This window comes from Vipera ursinii, assembly GCF_947247035.1.
Source record: "Vipera ursinii genome assembly, chromosome: 5".
NCBI lineage: Eukaryota > Metazoa > Chordata > Lepidosauria > Squamata > Viperidae > Vipera > Vipera ursinii.
The window spans coordinates 6,794,594-6,817,692 of record NC_139518.1 but is presented as its reverse complement, the minus strand read 5'-3'; the positions used below and the strand labels follow the sequence as shown (position 1 = coordinate 6,817,692).

The window sequence follows — 23,099 nt, the reverse complement described above, 5'->3', positions numbered from 1 at the left end:
TCTAGTCTTGCCTTAGGCAGGAAAGCCAGCTGGGTGACTTTGGGCCAATCACCAGGAGGCTGTGAGTTCTAGTCCTGCCTTAGGCAGGAAAGCCAGCCTGGGTGACTTTAGGCCAATCACCAGAAGGCTGTGAGTTCTAGTCTTGCCTTAGGCAGCAAAGCCAGCCTGGGTGACTTTGGGCCAATCACCAGGAGGCTGTGAGTTCTAGTCTTGCCTTAGGCAGGAAAGTCAGCTGGGTGACTTTGGGCCAATCACCAGGAGGCTGTGAGTTCTAGTCTTGCCTTAGGCAGCAAAGCCAGCCTGGGTGACTTTGGGCCAATCACCAGGAGGCTGTGAGTTCTAGTCTTGCCTTAGACAAGAAAGCCAGCTGGGTGACTTTGGGCCAGTCAACAGGAGACTGTGAGTTCTAATCCCACCTTAAGCATCAAAACTACTTGGCGAGGAAAGGCAGTTGTTATTGTGAGAAAAATATAAGGAGGAAGCTGTGTTAGATCATTTCACCACCTTGAGTTAGTTGTAAAAATAACAAAAAGGCAGGAGAAATAAAATAAACCAACCAGGCGAGAAAACATGTTGGTTCTCCCACAGCCTCTCCCACGAAGGCAAAAACAGTGAGCAGACTTTTTTTGCTGTGCAGAAGGCAAAACCTTTCCTCCTAAGGCCGGTTTTACCTTCTCCAAGCAAGGGGCCTCCATGCCGGCCAGTACGATACAGCTGGAATTTGAGGAATGTTAAGCATTATTTGAAAGGTTGAGGGCGAGAGAAGAAGGGGACGACAGAGAATGAGGTGGCTGGATGGAGTCACTGAAGCAGTAGGCATGAGCTTAAATGGACTCCAGAAGTTGGTAGAGGACAGGAAGGCCTGGAGGAACGTTGTCCATGGGGTCGCGATGGGTCGGACACCACTTCGCAGCTAACAACAACAACAAAAGTATTATTTCCTGGGCAAGCAACAGGCCAGGAAAGAGCTGGGGAGCATTTCCCCCCCCTCTCATTTGTGGCCTCCAGAGCGTCTTTGGAGTGAGTCAAGTGTGGGAAGAATCCAGAGAAAGAAATATTTCAGAAAATATTAAAAAAGGCAGAATATATTTCCCCAAAGGAATAAATAATAATAATAATAATAATAATAATAATAATAATAATAATAATAATTTATTTATTTATTTATTTATTTATTTATTTATTTATTTATTTATTTATTTATTTATTTATTTATTTATTTATTTAATTTTAATTCCATTTATATCCCGCCCTTCTCCGAAGACTCAGGGCGGCTTACAAGCTTAGCAGTAGCCTTCATTCTATGTATATGCCTGCTTATTAGGGCTTTCACACACACACCCCCCAAGCAGCATTATTACAAAGTCAGCTTAATTGCCCCCAACAATCTGGGTCCTCATTTTACCTCCCTCGGAAGGATGGAAGGCTGAGTCAACCTTGAGCCTGGTGGGATGCGAACCTGCACTAATTGCAGGCAGCTGGTGTTTCTTAAGGAGGCATTAGCACACTGCTCCACCAAGGCTCTTTAATAATAATAATAATAATAATAATAATAATAATAATAATAATAATAATAATAATAATAATAATGACAGAAACCAGCCCGGGCCCCTCTCCCCCCAAGCAGATAACTCAGCAGAGGCCAACGATTAGAAATGCAAATTCAATAATCCTTTCAGGAAGGTTTGAGCCTTCCAGCTGGAAACTGAAGGAATTAGGAAGACAAAGACTCCTAAAATCTACGTACCCCCCCCCCCCAAATTCTAAGGACAGGAAACACCAGGGCTTTTTTTCTCATAGAACGCTCAGAACGGAGTTCCGGCACCTTTTTTGGATGGAACCTTGTAGGGTAGGCAAGGTGGGTTGTATGACATGTGTGAGTTCCGGCACTTTTTTCTTTTACAAAAAAAGCACTGGGAAACACAATAGGATTAACCCACCGATACCAAAAGGGCACACTCAGACTCAAGTCAAAGTACATGGCACAGGAAATACAATGCCTCAAACAGGAACAGGAAACAAAAGCTCAAGAAGGTATAAAAAAAACCCCACCACTCTCAGCTACATGTGGTGAGTTTTCCCAGAGCCCCTTTTCTGTCTGGCTCTTCTCTTCAATAAACCACTTTCTAAAGCAGCCTCCATTTTGTTCATTCCCGGCTTGGACTGGGCCCTGATGAAGATTTTTTCTTTCGACACGAGTCAAACGTGGGGAGGCAAGGGGGGGGGGAGGAAGGCGGTTTGGGGAAAGGTTAAAAACAGGGGCCTTACATCTTGCAGAGGTCGGAGGCACCTGTAAGTAGTCGTAGACTTCCAATCGTAATGGAGTCCGCTCATTGGGTTTGAAAGTCCTGACAGTTGTTAAGCAGGTCACCCAAGTGACAGACCGAATTTTAGAAGCTTTTTTCCCCATGGTGGTTTGTTGCAGTGGATAAGCGAACGCCACGGTTGTTAAGCGAACCTGTGGTTGGCTGTGGGTCGCTTTTGTCGGAAAGCAGAATTGAACGCCGGTTTTCAGCAAAAACTTCATAAAATGAGGTCATGTGAGCATAGGGTGCTACAAACAGGCATAAGGGTGAGTTGGCTCCCAAGTGATCCGGTAACCATGGTAGGGGGTGGTGGGGGAAGCTGTTAGAACATCTGCACTGGCTAGTGAATTTGAAGCTCCATTGTAACTTGGATTGGTCATTAAACAACTCTCATAAGTCGAGGATTACTCATATCGCACCATTTATTTCCAAACACAGATAGTAACAGAATAACAGAGTTGGAAGGGACCTTGGAGGTCTTTTAGTCCGACCCCCTGCTCAGTCAGGAGGCCCTATACCAGGGGTAGGCAACCTCGGCTCTTTTATGACTCATGGACTTCAACTCCCAGAATTCCTGAGTCAGCTATGTTGACTCAGGAATTCTGGGAGTTGAAGTCCATGAGTCATAAAAGAGCCAAGGTTGCCTACCCCTGCCCTATACTATGGGTAGGCGATCTTGGCTCTTTTATGACTCATGGACTTCAACTCCCAGAATTCCTGAGCCAGCATAGCTCAGCTTGGAAACCTCTCCCTTTCCCCTCAGCTATGTTGACTCAGGAATTCTGGGAGTTGAAGTCCACGAGTCATAAAGCGGCCTAGGCCTAGTCCAGGGGTAGGCAACCTTAGCTCTTTTATGACTCGTGGACTTCAACTCCCAGAATTCCTGAGCTAGCACGGCTCAGCTTGGAAACCTCTCCTTTCCCCTCAGCATGGCTGGCTCAGGAATTCTGGGAGTTGAAGTCCACGAGTCATAAAAGAGCCAAGGTTGCCTACCCCTGCCCTATACCATTCCAGACAAGTGGCTGTCCAATCTCTTAAAAGCCTCCAGTGTAAGTCCTCGACTTACGACAACAACTGAGCCCCAAACTTCCATTGCTAAATAAGACGGTTGTTAAATGACTTTTGCTCCATTTTACGACCTTTCTTGCCACAATTGTTAAGTGAATCACTGCAGTTGTGAATCTGACTTCACCATGGACTTGGCTGCTCAGAAAGTTGCAAAAGGGGATCCAGTGATCCCGAACTGCTGCAACCATCGTAAATAGGAGCCACTTGCCAACCCCCGAATTTTGATCATGTGACCTTGGGGAATGCTGCAACAGTCGAAAGTGTGAAAAGCAGTCAGGAGTCACTCTTTCGGGGCCATTGTAACTTTGAACAGCCACTAAACGAATGGTTGTAAGTCAAGGACTACTTGTAATAAGGTGAATTTGACAGAGAGAAGTCCATCTTTTAGCCCTCCCAATTGTGTCCCTAAGAATAACAAAATGGTAAGGAAAAAATTGTCCCTTTCTCTCTGATGTTGTTATAGATAGAATAACCATATTGGAAGGGACCTTGGAGGTCTTCTAGTCCAACCCCTTGCTCAGGCAGGAAACCCTACAGCATTTCAGACAAATGGCTGTCTAGTCTCTTAAAAACCTCCAGTGATGGAGCATCCACTGCTTCTGAAGGCAAGCCGTTCCACTGGTTAATTCTTCTCGCTGTCAGGAAATTTCTCCTTAGTTCTAGGTTGCTTCTCTCCTTGATCAGTTTCCATCCATTGTTTCTCGTCTTACTTTTTGGTGCTTTGGAAAATAGTTTGGCCCCTTGTCTTTGTAGGAGCCCCATAGATATTGGAAGACTGCTGTCATGTCCTCCTAGTGCCAGGGGTAGACAAACCTCGGCTCTTTTATGACGGGTGGACTTCAACTCCCAGAATTCCTGAGCCAGCCTGGCTCAGCTTGGAAACCTCTCCCTTCCCCCTCAGCGTGGCTGGCTCAGGAATTCTGGGAGTTGAAGTCCACGTGTCCAGTGCGCTCCCACAGAGAGGGCCTCCTAAGGGTTCCGCCGTTCGGAGAATGCTGTCTGGTGGCTCCCAGAGGGAGGGCGTTCTCTGTGAGCACACCTGACCTATGGAACCGTTTACCGGTTGAGCTCCGGATGGCTCCCGACCTTCGCTCCTTCCGACGCGACCTAAAAACATATCTGTTTGAGCAATCCGGTCTGGTCTGACGGGTTCTGTTTTAATTATTGTTTTAAGATAACTATCTTCTGCATTTGGGCAAAATTAGGGTTTAACTTGTTTTCAATATCTGTATTTGTGCATTCTGTTATTTATGTCACTGTTCACTGCCCTGAGTCCTTAGGGAGAAGGGCGGTATACAAATCAAATAAATAAATAAATAAATAAATAAATAAATAAATAAATAAATAAATAAATAAATAAATAAATAAATAAATAAATAAATAAATAAATAAAAGAGCCAGGGTTGCCTACCCCTGCCCTAGTCCTCCTTTTCACGAGGCTAGACATACCCAATTCCTGCAACCGTTCTTCACATGTTTGAGCCTTCAGCCCCCATCTTGACCATTGCTGAGATGATACCACCCCCTTCAGCCTTCCACCGCTTTTTTCCAAAGTTTCCTGGCGGCTGAAAATTGGCCTGACACCCATTGCTTTTTGCTCTCCCTCTCCATGAGTGAATTGCTCCTCTCTCCCCGCCCCCACCAGGCGGTTAAATGAAGGATAACCAAGTTGAAAAACTAGCCTCCTTTAATTAAGGGAGTAACTGGGGAACCACAGCTTGATGCATCAATCTTCATTTGCTACTTGACAGGCTGGGAAGGAAAAAAAGTTGGAGCAGAAGAGAGAAGCGGAGAGGCCCCCCAAAGCACAAAATAAAAAAATAAAATACAACAAATGTCTCTATTTGGCAAGGTTTGAGCCCTCTCCCCCCCCCCCCCGGCCTCTTTCCCCGGGACTCTTGATCGAGCAGCTGACTCAGAACAGCTTGAAGATAGATAAATTTGTGCTGTCCTGGCTTGTGATTGGATAGATAGTCTGTCCGCAATACCGACATGACCTGTGTTTGTCAGGAAGGACCTTGGTTTGAGGTGACTTGGGGAAAACAAGGGTATGGAAGCGGAAATATTTCACCAGGAGCTGTTCCTAAGCCTTGGTCCCATGAAGCTGGTTGAAACTTTGCAACAGCCAATGGGGTTTCTCTGATTCTTTACAGGGGGTCTAGGTAACCAACAGGTGGCAGGAGACGTTGCCTAAAACTAACTCTATGCTCCCTCTAGTGGTGGTCTGGAGTTTTGCAATCTTGCTGCCCACGGCATAATAAGCAAGAAACCCAAATTATACTCATAACACCTCCTTTTCTGGAGCCTGGTCCAACCACAATCAAAACTAATGAGCAAGGATGAAGAAATGTACATAAAAGCAATAAAACAATACAAATCATGTTGTACTGACAATATGTTTTACCGTATGTTGTAAATCTCCTGGGTTTCAAAATATAGGGGAGATCATTGCCTTCAAGCGCCACCTTGCAGCAAGATTTTCCGGAAAAACACAATACGCCGAGAGTAGACTAGACAAAGGGTCAAGGATTTGCCAGCACATTCACACACATATCATTCAAACAAATAACATTTGCCAAACTTAGTATGCAGCGTATGCTCAGCCACTAGGGCTTAAACTGAGTGGGTTAAACATGTTGTGTGAATGCAGTCCCTCGGCAAGCACTACTCAGCAAGCATTACCTGGCCTTCCACAACAGACTAGCCCAGTGCTTCTCAAAACTTGGCAAACTGAAGAGTTAAAATCCACACATCTTAAAATTGTCAAGTTTGTGAAACCCTGCACCGGATCATGATCTCACATGTGGGCTGGGTTGGCATAACTAGCTGAGGCATAAAGTGTTAGACCAGGTTTAAACTAACCAAGTTCAGCTTGTTAAAGTCCTGGGCTGACCTGGTGATGATGGTTAGTGCATCAGGCTAGAAAGCAGGAGACCATGAGTTCTAGTCCTGCCTTAGGCATGATGGCCGGTTGGGTGACTTTGGACCAATCAGCAGGAAACGGTGAGTTCTAATCCCGCCTTAGGCACAAAGGCTGGCTGGGTGACTTTGGACCAATCCCCAGGAGACGGTGAGTTCTAATCCCGCCTTAGGCACGAAGGCTGGCTGGGTGACTTTAGGCCAGTCATTTTCTCTTAGCTCAACCCACCTCACAGGTGGAGAGGGGGTATTAGGCATGTTTGCTGCCTTGAGTTATTTACAAACAAAAATAAAGGTTGGGTAAAATCAAGTAAATAAACAAGCACAATTCAAGCATGTCTTTAAGAGGCAAGAAGCAGAACTGCTTTCAAATAAGAGAGAGAGATTTCCTCAAGGGATGGTCTACCCCAGTCTCAACTTCAGCAAGTTTAAGCTGTGTGGACTTCAACTCCCAGAATTCCCCAGCCAGCTGGCTGGGGAATTCTGGGAACTGAAGTCCACATAGCTCAAAGTTGCTGAGGCTCAGAAACACTGGCTGACTCTCATAAAGCCTGGGCCAAGGGTCGGATCTGCCTTCTCCATCCTGTCCTTATTTATCCCATGGAACGGCTGTCCTCCCCTTAGCTGACAAGCTGTCAAAACGCAAACAGTTCAGCCATTAAAGCCTATGCACAGCTTGGACGACGGCCATAACCTCTGGTAACCTTTATTTACAAAGCGGAATTTCTTCTCCCCGAAATCGCTTGCATAGGCCTTGCCAGGACCAAGGTTTTGGATTCAACGGAGGAGGCAACATCGCTCCCCTGCTTCAGCTTAAGGAGGGCAGAGTAAGGAGAGAGTTAAATCCTTCGCTGGCTTTTTCCCTGAGTTTTGAACTGACTCAGATGCTGGCCTTGGTGAAGCTCGGCCACATAAGGACAAGCCAGCCTCTTCAGAATAACAGAACGACAGAGCTGGAAGGGACCTTGGAGGTCTTCTAGTCCAACCCTCTTCTCAAGCAGGAGACTCTATACCAAGGGTAGGCAACCTTGGCTCTTTTATAGCATAGCTGACTCAGGAATTCTGGGAGTTGAAGTCCATGAGTCATAAAAGAGCCAAGGTTGCCTACCCCTGCTCTATACCAAGGGTCTTCAAACCTGGCCCTTTTATGACCCGTGGACTTCAACTCCCAGAATTCCTCAGCCAGGTTTGAAGACACACACCCCCGGCCTATGCCATTTGTAGAGCTTAGGACTGCCCCTGACCTTCGCTCATTCCGCCGGGACCTGAAGACCTGGCTCTTCGAGCTTTCTGGCCTAGACTGAGAGTATTAACTGGGGTTTTAATTGTATTTTTAATTGTGATTGGGTTTTTATTTCAAGGTTAGTGTAATTATTTTAATTGTTTTTAATTTTTGTAACTTGTTGCATTGTTTTAAAAAAAAACTTGTGAACCGCCCTGAGTCCTACGGGAGAAGGGCGGTATATAAGTTTAATAAAATAAAATAAATAAAAATAAATTTCAGACAATTGGCCTGTCCAATCTCTTCTTTAAAAAAATCTCCAGTGGTGGAGCACCCACAACTTCTGGAGGCAAGTCATTCCACTGATTAATTCTTCTGTCAAGAAATGTCTCCTTATTTCTAAGTTGGTTCCCTCCTTCATTAGTTCCCATCCATTGCTTCTTGTCCTGCCTCCAGGTGCTTTGGAGAATAGCTTGACCCCTTCTTCTTTGGGGCAGCCCTTCAAATATTGGAACGTTGTTATCATGTCAGGTTCAGCTTGCACACACACACACACACAGAGAGAGAGAGAGAGAGAGAGAGAGAGAGAGAGAGAGAGAGAGAGAGAGAGAGAGAGAGAGAGAGAGAGAGAGACAGGGAGGAAAAGGGACAAAGCTGGTCCAAAATATAGGACCTCTGAGTCCCCACACCCCACATATCCAAAGGCACCAACCTATTTTGTTTTTTAAAAAAACAAACAACCTTGGTGATTCAAGAGAAGAAACATCTTTCCAGGCACTTGGTGACATCGCTCCGTCTCTCTGGGTGCCAATCATTCCAACGTCGCCCAGAGCAGAGGAGACAATCCAAACAAACCTCCGGGATGAAAGTGACAGCTCTGCCCGGTGCCCAAAACTTGGTTGATGTTTTAGGGGTTGTTGTTGTTGTTGTTGTTTTTTAGTAAGGCAAGCATCGTTTTAACTGCGATGTGGGTTTGGTTGACAAGCTGCGGCTTCCAAAGAGAGCCTTAAAAATAATGTAAAACAGGCTCATTCTTGGAAGCAAGATTTTGAATTGAGGGAAAAGGAAGCGTGTGAACACAGCATGGGGTGAATAAGGTTCCTCGGGGCATCTGGGGAGGGGGCTTTTAAAAAAATAATAATCATGGAGCAGCTCACTCATTTTTGTTCAGTTTGTTCAGCTCCAAAGATGGGGGGGAAACCCACATGGGCTTGGATGGCCTATAGACGAAGCTAATACTGTTGAGTGGTTTATTTCTCAATGGGTTGTGGGAACCCACCCTTGTCTTTGTAGGTGGTGTGAACTAGATTTAAGCCTATGGCTAATGTACTTAGATACAGGATTTTATAACAAAAGGGTTGTCCATAGGAAAGGCAAGGGCCTGTTAAGTTAAGTCCACACAGAGAGTGGTAAGGACAGCCGAGAAGATCATAGGAAGCTTGCTTCCTAGTATGCAGGATGCTGCTTGTAAGCGCTAGGGCTCGAAGCATTGTTAGAGACCCTACACACCCACTTTACAGTCTGTTTCTCTTGCTCCCCTCTGGGAGGAGGTTTAGAAGTATTTATAGCAGGACTACTTCTTATGCAGACACAATTTTATCTGGCCCCATGGTGAGGCGGAGACATGGAATAGCCCATCCATTGGGGAATTTACAGAAAAAGCAAAACACACATCACAACAACAAAACAAATACAATGCATCACAAGGACATTATAGTACAAACCACCTGTTTCTAATCTAGTACCCCACCTAGAACTTATGCTGGTCTATGAGTCTCTTTGTCCTCAAGCATAATCAGTATTCATGTAAGGCAGAGCTGGAGAACTATGGCCCCCTTTATGACTTGTGGACTTCAACTCCCAGAATCCCCATGCTGGCTCAGTAATTCTGGGAGCTGAAGTCCACAGGTCATAAAAGGGCCATTGTTCTATTTTTGCTATATACGCAAATTATATGCTGGAGGCATGACAGCCATAGTTCCCCACCCGTGATGCAAGTTAATGAAGTTGCACGCACCATGGTTTCAGCCAGGCTAAAATGGAAAACTCTGGGTTCCAGCAAGAAGTTAATTTCCCTGAGTTGTCTGAATGGAAGTGAGCAGGTTTGTTTGTGTGAAACGCTAGCATCCGGGTCGGTGATTTTCCCTTGATTTTAATGTAAGGTTTTCCTACGCATATTTATTTCTATTTGCAAGCAAGTTCCCCTGTTATTCGTCAGAACCACTCAGAAACAAGCCGTAGCTAGGAATCAGTCTTAATGAACTAATTAAGTTTTAATGAACTCACTCCCTGCACATACTTCTACTAGGATCTGATTAAGGTAGCAAATGAGCAGCGGGGAACATTTATAAAATATCCAGACAAAATCCAATTAAACAATCATGACGCTGACCTCCAAACACCAGCCTGGAATTCATTTCTCCTTCGGTTTTCTTTCTAGCTCGGTCCCTCGGCACCAGCCAATTTTGTCAAGCAAAGGTGAGCAATTTGCAAAGCATACGTGAGCCTCAGTGAGGCTACATCCACCCCACCCCACCACAAAAAAACCAGGCACCATAATAGGTGTATTTCTGAAGTATGGTTTTACACCACCTGGAGGGGCTGAAGGGAAGGTTTTAAGGGTGGCGATTGCAGCCAAATTGCTCCTTAGTGGGTTGCCATGTCCATTTCCACCTTTAAAACTCTCACCAAAAGACCCCTAAAAATGGATGCATCCCTTCTGGGGCTGTCATCAAATGGCCTCCTGAACTTCTCCAGAAGATCTGAAGGCTGAGAGGGTTCCATGATCTATATTCAGTGCTTGAAGGCATTATTAAGCCAGACGAAGTGTTCAAACAGCAACAACAATTCTAACTCAGAACAGAACAGAAGCAATCTACTGGCTGCTGCGCAGCTATTTATACGGTTGGCCTCTAGGTGGCGACCAATAGGTTTAAAGTAGCAGGTACCCACCCCAAACCTAATTATCAGCCTGGAGACAGCAAGTCTGGCTTTCAGCAACCTTTACAGCACACACACACACACACAGAGAAAGTAGGTCAGACATAAAGCAAGCAGTCAGACATTAAGCAAGTGAACTAAACAGATAAGGCCAATACATTACAAGTTCAATAGCTGCAGATTCACTAGTTTAGTAATAGATCCCGTGAGCATACAAGAAAATTGGCTTAATTGAATAAGGAATGGTTAACTTAACCATGAGTAAGAATGCCAAGGTGAACACAACCCATGTTGCCTGTAAATCACACCATCTGCCTCCCACTACTGGGCAGCTGCTTAGTAGAGATGGGTCTTTTCCCCAAATGCACCATAAACCAGCGACTAAATATTGTTTACTAAGTACCCAGGAAAATAGGCAGCTGGGCATGTGTGAACCCTTCTCCTCAAACCCCAGGAAAGTATGGGTGCCGAGATTTGGTGCAAAACCAACACAAAGTGCTAGATGGGAGAAAAGAGAGAAAGAAAGAGAGAAAGAACTCTTTTCTTCCAGACAGTATCAACCTTGGCTCGTGCAACTCAGATCTGGCATTAGATTTCTGGCATAGACTAGACCAGGGGTAGGCAACCTCAGCTCTTTTATGACTCATGGACTTCAACTCTCAGAATTCCTGAGTCAGCTGACTCAGGAATTCTGGGAGTTGAAGTCCATGAGTCATAAAAGAGCCGAGGTTGCCTACCCTTGGTTAGACCAGTGTTTCTCAACCATGAAAATATGGAGATGAGTGGACTTCAACTCCCAGAATTCCCCAACTAACATGTTGGCTGTGGCATTCTGGGAATTGAAATCCATACATGCTGGCTGTGGAATTCTGGGAGCTGAAGTCCACAGATGCTGTGGAATTCTGGGAGCCAAAGTCCACAGATGCTGACTGGAATTGTGAGAACTGAAGTCCACACATGCTGGCTGTGGAATTTTGGGAGTTGAAGTCTACGCATGTTGGCTGTGGAATTCTGAGAACTGAACTACACACATGCTGGCTGTGGAATTCTAGGAGCTGAAGTCCACAGATGCTGGTGTGGAATTCTGGGAGCTGAAGTCCACACATGCTGGTGTGGAATTTTGGGAGCTGAAGTCCACATATGCTGGTGTGGAATTCTGGGAGCTGAAGTCCACAGATGCTGACTGGAATTATGAGAACTGAAGTCCACGCATGTTGGCGGTGGAATTCTGGGAGCTGGAGCCCACACCTGCTGGCTGTGGAATTCTGGGAGTTGAAGTCCACACATCTTAATTGAGAAACACTGATCTAGCCTAAGGGACCTCCTGAGAGAGCTCCTGCCCCCCCACCTGTTTTCCCCTCCCTCGCAGTCCCACCTGCAGCAAACCTGGCCTCCTGCTCTCCTTCACTGAGATCCGAGTAAGAGTTGAAAGTGCTTTCCAAGGTCGCAGGAGAATCGATCGGTTTGCACCATCCCTTCCACTCGATCAGGTGGGCCACCCTGCCTTGCGCCATAGCGGTGGGCTTGGTCACATGGTCCTTCACCACCTGGGAAATACCTGCAACCGAACAGTCAGAATTAGCTGGAGATGCCCTCAGTTCGCTGAGACGGTCTCTTTCCACTTTCGGGACTCTCCCCAACCTGTTGAAGGATCCTGGCAACAACTGAATTAAGGAACTTGAAGTTTCAATACATACTGAACTGAATTTAGCATTCTTAGGAACATTTGCTCTTCTAAAAGAGCAAAATCTCTGACTCGTGGCTTGTTTTGGACTTCCTTCGTCCCTTCTGTACAACCGACATGACCTTTGTTGATTAAAATATCCCTTGTTTCTGCATGCATTCATATTTTTAACGTTTTCTTATCTGCAGTGTGTGGGCAGAGAGCATTTGCTGGAAAGGAGAAAAGCTGCTTAATTTATTAGGCTGTGGAGAAACAGGTCTTAGAGCAGGGCTTTTCAACCAGTGGTACGGGTACCACCTGTGGTACATTGGCACCTGGCAGGTGGTACGCGACCATCCTAGAAAAGTGGTAGAGGGGGAGGAGAATAAGCTGGACTAGTGGCAGCACCGCACAAGCCTGAGCAAGAGATGGCTGGAGCTGCAGGGCTGTCAGGGTTGAGCGGAAGCGTCAGGATAAGCGCCAGTCTCCAGCTGGAGCTCGGTGCTGATCCTGGCGCTTCTGCGGAGCCCAGAAGAAGCGCCGATCAGATGGAGTGTTGCAGCATCTCCAGGGTCTTGTGATTTACATTCAGATGCTTGGCAACTGATTCATATTTCTGACGGTCACAGTGTTCCAGGGTCATGTGAAGTGACCAAAACCTGCTGCAACCACCCAGCAGATGGGGGAATAAAAACCAAACACCCGCACCCCACCCCTGCTGCCAATCCTCAACAGAAATGCTCACAACAATGAAAACCTCAGACAGGAGGAAGAGCGCCGCCGGGCAGGCAGGCAGGTGTCTTGCTCAGCTGTGGCTTGGGGGGCACTTTTTTCAGTGCCATTATAACTTCGAACAGTCACTAAGCGAAGTGTTGTAAGTCAAGGACTAGCTGTACTTCATCACTTTTTTTCCTTTTTTGGGGGGGTCATCAAGTTTTTGATACCTTGCTAGGCGACTGGTGGTACTCGGATGTTGCCATATCCTAAAAGGTTGAAAAGCCCTGTCTTAGAGCACTGGTTTTTGTTTTTGTTTTTCAATCTTGGCCACTGGAAGATGGGTGAACTTCAACTCCCAAACTTCATATTTGCTGGAGAATTCTGAGAGTTGAAGCCCACAAATCTTCCAGTTGCCAAAATTGAAAAATACTGCTTTAGAGGCATAGGGAGAGATCTTCAAAAGACTGCAGTAAAAAAACACAAAAGTAACAACAGCAGGCTGAAACAAATACATATACCTACTTAAAACTTTAAATTGCTACAAATAAACACAATGGTACAATACAATGCAAAAGCTTTATCAGCTATTTGGACTTTTTGAGCCACACAAGCCCACACACACACCCCCACACACACACCCTGTTTCTTTTTTCCCCCTTTTTTTATTAGTTTTCCAATATTACAATAATATCTTTGAAAAGCAACGTGGTGTCCGGGTTACAATAGTTCCATTTCAGACAAATACATATTATTACAAATCTCCCAAGTTATTGTAACCAATACTTCCTCTCTCTCTTTTCCTTTAATACCTACTATCTCTTATCTAAATTAACATACTTCTCATTGCTATCCATCAGTCATTTAATAGTTTTTTTTAATATTTATCAATATTTTAGTATATTTTATATTTTAACATTCCGTCTTTAAAACATCAAACACCTTATATATTTTTCTAGCTTTAATTTTACATTGATATTGAAATTAAACGTTTGAGATTTCTCCTTTTCATATTGCTAAATAACCTCCTTTACACAATTTTCTCCAATACCTAGTAATGTAATCCAGTTCTTATTTATCTCATTTCTATCTCCATATCAGTCATACAATATTTAGAATAGTAATAAAAATACCAATTGCAAGGAGGAGAAAGAAGAGGAGGACAATATAATATTCTTGTTTCTTATTTATAGTTTCCACATATTAAAAATTAACCAAAATTTCTTCCATTTCAACATTTAATACATCCTCTCATGTCTCTACATCCAAGTATATTAGTTACATTTTATCATTTTTAGCATATATACATCTTAACCCATATCATTTAAAGAACTCAATATTTCAATGTTAGTATTCATACATCTGTATTTTATTTTTATTTTATTTTTATTTTTTTAGTTAGTCAGTATTTTTGCCTACTTATCAAAACAATCTCTCGTAATCCCAATACAATCCTGTCTATTTTGGTATTAGCTATTTCAGGCCTCTTAAAAATGTTCAGATTTCTTCAATCTTATTCTTGCTTTCTTCCTTTGCCATATCATTTTTCACTTCTTTGCCTCAGGGTCATCAAAGCATTCTTGTGTTGCTATATCATATTGAAGTGGTCCTCCAGTCTCCACTTTTGAAGGATTGAAGAGTCTGCTAACAGCACCAAATCTTCTCATTATTTTCACCTCTTGATATAATTGTCCTGGTCTAAGTAAAGTTTTCCCCATCTGTTCTCCATTACAATCTTCAAAAACCTGCATTTGTTGAATATTTAATTCTTCTGCCAATGTATTTACAGTAATTGTTCAATTTCTTCTGTTAAGTTCTGTCCCAATAAAATATTAGTTGTAGTCACAGTTTGAGTTTGAGTTTGTTTCATCGAGATGCTTTCTAATTCTTTTCCAAAAGCTCTTATTTCATCGCCAGCTGTAGAAAGGAACTGATAAGTTTGGTAAGATATTTCCCACATAACATGGATTTGTTTTTGAAACTCTTCCATAGTGAAGTTTCACATCTGGTGTTCAAGGTTACTATTATCTTATTTTTCTTAAATATTTTCTTGGTGTTTTTTTAAAGAGAAAGTCAGATTGCAATTTTAAGTTTAGCCACTGGGTGTCCCCCAAGTACTTTGGAAATTCTTTTCTTGTAGTCCATTTCTTTCTTCAACGTTTTTTTTAAAAAAAAACACCCCTGGGCTTTGCTCGCCGCTTATTTGAAGGGAGGGTTTAATTTCCCCCTCCCTCTCTACAGGGGGGAAAGCAGCTTATTTAGGTGAAAAGAAGAAGATTAAGGTATAAGAGAGGAATCTTACCCCCGTCTCTTCCACGCTGCTTTAATGTTGCCTGATGGTCAGTTTGACTTCGGCTGTCTGCAGCCTAGTAACTGGCCATATTCCTATGGCCAGTCTTTCATCCGCCAGTACAAAGGGAATGCAGGCACTAACGGGGGGGTTTGCGGCTTCCCTGCATTTCTGCAAAAGCCCCTTCTGTCTGGTCACCCCTCCAGGGCGACTCTTCGGTCCTTTTAGGACCCCCCAGCGATGCGAATCTGGACGTGGAAGACAAGAGCCATCCTCCGGACGTCCATGACAACTGACTTGGCAAACCGGAAGTCCACACACCCTGTTTCTAAGGCCAAATATGATGTTCTCCAAATCTGCAACCAATTTTGGTCATCATACCACAAAACAGATGTTGAGACTTTGGAAAAAGTTCAGAGAAGAGCAACTAAAATGATCAAAGGCCTGAAGATTAAAACAAATGAAGAATGGCTGCAGGACTTGGGGTTTGGCTAGTCTAAAGAAAAGAAGAAATAGGGGAGAGATTATAGCAGTGTTCCAGTATTTGAGAGGCTGCCACAAAGAGGGGGTCATATTATTCTCCGGAGCATCAGAGGGCAGGACAAGAAACAAAGGTTGGAAACTGAACAAAGAGAGAAGCAACCTGGAATTAAGGAGAAAGTTCCTGACAGAGGACAATTAACCAGTGGAACAGCTTGCCTCCAGAAATCATGGGTGCTTCATCACTGGAGGTCTTGAAGAAGAGACTGGATGGTCACTTGTCTGAAATGGTATAGGGTCTCCTGCTTGAGGAGGGGGCTGGACTAGAAGACCTCCAAGGTCCCTTCCAGATTCTATTCTATTCTATTCTATTCTATTCTATTCTATTCTATTCTATTCTATTCTATTCTATTCTATTCTATTCTATTCTATTCTATTCTATTCTATTCCAGAATATTTTCCAGTGCCCTTTTTGAGTGTCCTCTTCATTTTGCTATCCGAGTCAGCCTTCATTCTTGGCAGCTTTATGGACAAATAGATTCAGTTTTCTTAGCAAGATTTTCAGAAGTCGCTTGTCCTTGAGGTCTTCTTTCTAAGGCTCAGAGAGGGAGGGAGTGGCCCAAAGTCTTCCAACTGGCTTCGTGCCTAAGGCAAAACTAAATAAAACTCATGGTTTCCAGTCCGTCAATCACAACACTAAATTAGCTCTCCTTCTGAGGGCCAAGCCATGTGGGCCCCGTTATTACAGGTAGTGCTCGACTTACGACCACAATTGAGCCCCCAAATTTATGTTCTTAAGTGAGACACTTGTTAAGTGAGTTTTGCCCCATTTTACGAACTTTCTTGCCACCGTTGTTAAGGGAATCATCGCATGTCGTTAAGTTAGCAACACAGTTGTTAAGTGCATTGACTTGGCTTGTCAGAAATTTGCAAAAGCGGATCGCATGAACCCCGGACATGGCAACTGTTATAAATATGGACCAGTTTCCAAGCATCTGAATTTCGATCACGTGACCCTGGGGATGCCGCATTAAGTATAAAAAACGGTCCCAAGCCCCTTTTTTCAGGGCCGTTGTAACTCCGAATGGTCACTGAATAAGCTGCTGTAAGTCGAGGACTACCATATTAGGAACATATAAGGAACAGTTGCTGGAATTGGATATGTCTATTTTAACGAGGACAAGGGCTAGCGGGGGGACATGATAGCAGTCTTCCAATATCTCAGGGGCTGCCCCAAAGAAGAGGGAGTCAAGCTCTTCTCCAAAGCACCTGAAGGCAGGATAAGAAGCAACGGATGGAACCCAACCAAGGAGAGAAGCAATCTGGAACTAAGGAGAAACTTCCTGACAGTTAGAACAATTAACCAGTGGAACAACCTGCCTCCAGAAGAGGTGAATGCTCCAACACTGGAAGTTTTTAAGAAGAGACTGGACAGCCATTTGCCTGAAATGGTATAGGGCAGACATGTCAAACACAAGGCCCGGGGGCCAGATCCGGCCCGCAAAGTGGTTTCATGCGGCCCGTGAAGCCATCCTGGAAACAGTGAGGGAACGGCCCCCACTGGCTTGGCCCTGGCCCAGAGACCTTCCTTCTGCCAGAGACCCTCAGATCTGTCCCACTCCTGCCCAGGCCCCCATAGGCACCCTTGATGCGAACGATGTAGAGCTGGCCACGCCCACCCAGTAGGCCGTATGCACTCTAGCCATGCCCACCCAGTAGGCCACACCCACCCAGGCCACACCCACCCGGCCCCCTGAGGGTAACTGCAATGCTGATGCAGCCCTCAATGAAATTGAGTTTGACACCCCTGGTATAGGGTTTCCTGCCTGAGCAGGGGGTTGGACTAGGTGACCTCCAAGGTCCCTTCCAACATCATCATCATCATCATCATTATACTTGTATTGTTTTGTATGCGCTAACTGTTTCAACTGAAGGCAACTGCATCTTTTTGCAACGAGTCTATGGGACTCGTGTGGTTTCTTCCCACACTAACTTCTTTTTTTCCCCCCCCTATTTCAACATACGATGTTCTCTCCAATTCTTATGCCTACCTATTACTGGATGCCTTATTTCCCTAAGGTAATGGGGCAAGATACGTTCTTTTTTTCTTTTTTTAGAAATGTTTTATTGATTTTTTTTACAGTAACAATCCTCAGTGCCTGGTGTACAGTGTGTTGTCTTGGTTCATATATTTTTGGGGGAAAACACAATAGTAGTTAATTAAGAGTCAATAATAATTTTTGTAATTCCATAATTAGTATATTAATTAATAGTGTATTTCTTTGATCTTCCCTTCTCCCAATACTATTCTCCTTCAACCTTAAACAAATATCTTCTTAATATTTTCAATGCATAAATGGTTGAATATAAACATTTTTTTTCATGTTTGTACAAATAATAATGTCCATATATGACATTTTTTTCTTATCAACTTGCGTTATTTTTCTAAAAAATCATCTTATCAGTGCACCATATATCCTATTCTCATAGTTCTTATTTAAACTTAATTTCCCCTTAATATTCAGACAATTCTTATCAGTCATAATTTGCTCAATATTAATCATCTAAATATCCAGGTTTTCCATTTAGATGCACCATCCCAATGTTTTCATATTTCATGCGTTATAGTGCTTATCTATCTTACGACATCTACCTATAACATCTTCTCTGATCAGTTTATATTTCGCTTATATTTGTAAAAGTTAATTTGTTAAATCACTATGTATCTTTTATATGTTCTTCTTTGCCAATCAATTTTTTTCTTTGAACTTCCTTTGTTGTGCAAAAAGCAAACACGATCCCTTTGCTCCCAATTTTCTCTCTGCTGCAGAGAGCGAATCCTTTTGATTGAAATGTTTCCAATAATAAATTGTGTTAAAATGATATTTCCAACCTCAGTATGCTTAATTGGAGTCTAATATGCCAAGAAAAGAGCCTAACGCCAGATTGGACTGTGAATACCCTTTTCATTGCACAGTGATAAAATAAACCAATGCAGTTAGTCCTCCACTTACAACAGTTCATTTAGCGACCGTTCGAAAATACAACGGCACTGGAAAAAAAAGAGTTATGATCGTTTTTTCACACTTACGATCCTTGCAACATCCTCAGGGTCACATGATCAAAATTCAGATGCTTGGCAACTGACTCATATTTATGACGGTCGCAGTATCCCGGGGTCATGTGATCCACCTTCCGCGACCTTCTGACAAGCAAAGTCAGTGGGGGAGCCAGATTTACACTTACCAACTGCAGTGTGATTCGTTTAACAACTGTGCCATGTAAAATGGGGCAAAATCCAATTAGCGACTGTCTCGCTTTGCAACAGAATTTTTAGCCTCAGTTCTGGCTGTAAGTCGGGAACTATACCTTTTACTAATAAAATAAACCAATATTCAGATTGAATCTGAGATTTGTCTAGGCGTAGCCACACCATGGCGAAGCTGAAGCCTCTTTTTAAAAAATCCAGATTGGGTTCTACATCCTTTTGACTGGCTACTTCACTTTATTTTATTTATTTATTTATTTATTTATTTATTTATTTATTTATTTATTTATTTATTTATTTATTTATTAATGGGACTTATATCCCGCCCTATCTCCCGAGGGACTCAGGGCGGCTAACAACAACAAAAATTAAAGGTCTCTGTACAGTAAATTAAAATTAAAAATTGAAATAAATTAATCATATAATAACAATAACAATAACAACAACAACAACAACAACAATGTTGGAAGGGACCTTGGAGGTCATCTAGTCCAACCCCCTGCTCAGGCAGGAAATCTTGGCCAGATTTGCTCAGTCCACATTTCTTGGACTTGCACACAGCCCTAAATAATGCCCACCTCTGAAGCTATTGCTAAGGTGAAAACTCACACGATGGTGAGAATATGGCTGACATCGTCTACATCTTACCATGCAAGGAAGATCGAGCGAGGGCGGCAATTTCCTGAATAGTGAGCGCTCGCCGGGACTTGGGTAGCATTTCGATGGTGTCTTCAACATTTACCTGTGGAAGAAAAGAAAGCAGAGGTCAATAAGAAGGTACACTCAGAAACTCCCAACTTGCCTCTGGCTCAGAGGTGGGGAACGATGGCCCCCTTTATGACTTGTGGACTTCAATTCCCAGGCAAGCTGGCTGAGGAACTCTGGGAGTTGAAGTCCACAAGTCATACAAGGGCCAAGTTTGAAGACCTCTGACCTAGGTCAACCTATTCTCCAAAGCGCCTGAAGGCAAAAAACAAGAATCAACGGATGGAAACCAATCAAGGAGAGAAGCAGCCTAGAACTAAGGAGAAACTTCCTGACAGTAAGAATTGTTAATCAGTAAAATGAATTCCTCAAGAAGTTGTGGCTGCTCCGTCACTGGAGGCTTTTAAGAAAAGACTGGACAGCCATTTGTCTGAAATAGTATAAGGTTTCCTCCTTGAGCAGGGGGTTGGACTAGAAGACCTCCAAGGTCCCTTCCAGATTTAGGAATTCTGGGAGTTGAAGTCCACAAGTCATAAAAGGGCCATCGTTCCCCATCCCCGCTCTAGATGGAGATCTCAGCGTGAACACGTTTATGCGATAATGTTGGCTTTCTATTTGGATGGCTTTCCCTTAAAATAGTAAAATAGTAAAAAAAAATGCAAGTCTTGCCTTCAAAACAGTTCCAATTATGTTCCATATCAGCTTATCAGCCAGCCTGCTAGTGAGAAACGGTTGTGGAGTTGTAGGCTGGAGAAGACTGGGAAGGCCCATAGTCAAGTCTACCTTCACCGTGGAAGCTCATTGGGTGAATTTGGACTTCTCTCACATTTAAGCCACCCAATCATAGCAGAGTTCCTTGTCTTGGCTAGATTACAGGCAGTCGAACGTACTAACAGCACTGCAAAAAACGACTTATGAGAATTTTTCACACCATTGCAGCGTTCCCGTGGTCACGTGATCAAAATTCAGACGATTGGCATGTAGTTATGGCGGTCACAGTGTCCCGGGGTCGTGTGATCCCCTTTTGCGACCCTCTGACAAGCAAAGTCAATGTGGGAAGCCTGGATCCACTTAACAGCTCATAAAACTGGGTCAGTCATGTGATGACCCGCTTCGTGACTGTTGTGACTTACAACCTGTGGTGGGATTCAGCCGGTTTGCACCACGTCAGCAGAACTGGTAGCAATTTTTTTGTTGCTCAGGCCCAGAACGGACCTCCGGAAGCAGCATCCACACAGAGAACCGGCTGTTCACATATTTGAATCCCACCACCGCTTACAAAAGGGACGCGGTGGCTCAGTGGGTTAGGACCCTGAGCTTGTTGATCAGAAGGTCGGCAGTTTGGCGGGTCGAATCCCGAGTGCCGCATAGCAGAGTGAGCGCCTGTTACTCGTCCCAGCTTCTGCCAACCTAGCAGTTCGAAAGCACGTAAAAATGCAAATAGAAAAATAGGGACCGCTACGGTGGGAAGGTAACAGCATTCCGTGCGCCTTTGGCGTCTAGTCATGCCGGCCACATGACCACGGAGACGTCCTCGGACAAGCGCTGGCTCTTCGGCTTTGAAACAGAGATGAGCACCGCCCCCTAGAGTCGGAAACGACTAGCACGCATGTGCGGGGGAAGCTTTACCTTACCTTTACCGCTTACAACCGTAATTTGCAGGCTCCATTACGGTCGTAAGTCAAGGACTACCCATAACCATTTGCCCTTGGCAATATCCCCGTTTTGAGATCTGGCTCATTCTAAGAATAAGTTTGGCACCTTTCTCTCCCTCTTTGATCAGCCTCCCTCCAGTCGCCTTTTCCCTCCCTCCTCTTAACTCCAAACGGGATCACCTTCTGAAGGGCAGCCGCAGAAGAAAAGAAGGAAGGACCGTGACGTTCTTTATTGAATCCCACAGGCTTGGGATCAAGCTCAACAAAAGAAGATTCCTGGCCAAGCAAGAAATACGGCGTGACTGCTGCGCGTGAAATGGGGAAGTCAAACCATCGCCTGCTCTGCCTTCCCAGGCATGCGAGAACATTAGTGCATAGAGAAAAGTTGGGTTCAGAGCATCCGGGTCCGTTTGAGATTTTTTTTTTTAAAAAAAAATCCCATTTATATCCCGCCCTTCTCCGAAGACTCAGGGCGGCTTACAGCACAAATCAATGTGCTTAGCAATAGAATGGCTAGCTTTAACGTGGTTCTGGGGGTTCCATTTATTTATTTATTTATTTATTTATTTATTTATTTATTTAATTTCTATCGAAGGACTCAGGGCGGTGTACAGGGCAATAAAAATACAATAAAAATACAATATACAAAAGTTAAAAAATAAGATTAAATAGAACTAGCCCATGACAATGAATAATTAAAAATTACTAATTAAAACACCCCACACCCATTAGACCAGGCCGGCTTGTTCAAATAGGTAACTTTTCAGATGACGGCGGAAAGAGCGAAGGTCAGGAGCCATCCGGAGCTCAACCGGTAATTGATTCCAAAGGGCTGGCGTGCCCACAGAGAATGCTTTCCCCCTGGGGGCCGCCAGCCGGCAGTTTTGAATGTGGTGCAAGCCCAGGCTAAGGGTCACCTGCAGGGATTTGATGCTTCATTCATTGGGAATAACAGAGTTGGAAGGGACCTTGGAGGTCATCTAGTCCAGCCCCCTGCTCAGGCAGGAAACCCTATATACCATAGGGTTGATCTCAGAATTAAGCTACCTCTGTGCACAGCAGACTGGAAACTTGCCCTGGAGCAGCGTTTCTCAACCTCGACAACTTTAAGATGTGTGGATTCAACTCCCAGAATTCCCCAGCCCAGAATTTGCTAGATGTTTATGCCTAAGGCGGGACTAGAACTCACAGTCTCCTAGTATTCACCAAAAGCCACCCGGCTGGCTTTCATGCCTCAGGCGGCACTAGAACTCACAGTCTCCTGATGACTAGGCAAAAACCACCCAGCCAGCTTTCATGCCTCAAGGCAGCACTAGAACTCACAATCTATATAAGGCGCTAGACTAGAAACCAGGAGACTGTGAATTCTAGTCTTGCTTTAGGCATGACAGCCAGCTGGGTGACTTTGGGCCGGTGACTCCCTCCCAGCCCAACCCACCTCGCAGGGCTGTGGTTGTGGGAGGAAAAGGGATAAAAAGGGATAAAAATAAACGCAGGCAGGAAATCCTATACCATTTCAGACAAATGGCTGTCCAGTCTCTTCTTAAAAGCCTCCAGTGTTGGAGCATTCACCGCTTCTGGAGGCAGGTTGTTCCACTGGTTAATTGTTCTAACTGTCAGGAAGTTTCTCCTTAGTTCTAGGTTGCTTCTCTCCTTGACTAGTTTCCATCCGTTGCTTCTTGTCCTGCCTTCAGGTGCTTTGGAGAATAGCTTGACTGCCTCTTCTTTGGGGCAGCCCCTGAGATATTGGAAGACTGCTATCATGGGCCCAGTGCTCTTCAATATCTTCATTAATGATTTGGACGAAGGGATAAATGGGGAACTCATCAAATTTGCAGACGACACCAAGCTGGCAGGAATAGCCAATAC

General features: G+C 44.2%; 1 protein-coding gene across 1 annotated transcript in view; it reads right to left on the bottom strand.

Annotated features, from left to right (window-relative positions):
* The window catches only part of FAM131A (family with sequence similarity 131 member A), a gene marked incomplete at both ends in the record, with an annotated part of 76,532 nt that overhangs the window by 6,673 nt on the left and 46,760 nt on the right, over positions 1-23,099 (bottom strand). The window contains 2 exons of the mRNA XM_083364864.1: positions 11,831-12,013; positions 19,519-19,612. Coding sequence (XP_083220990.1) covers positions 11,831-12,013; positions 19,519-19,612 — 277 coding nt within the window. The remainder of the gene's footprint in view (positions 1-11,830; positions 12,014-19,518; positions 19,613-23,099) is intronic.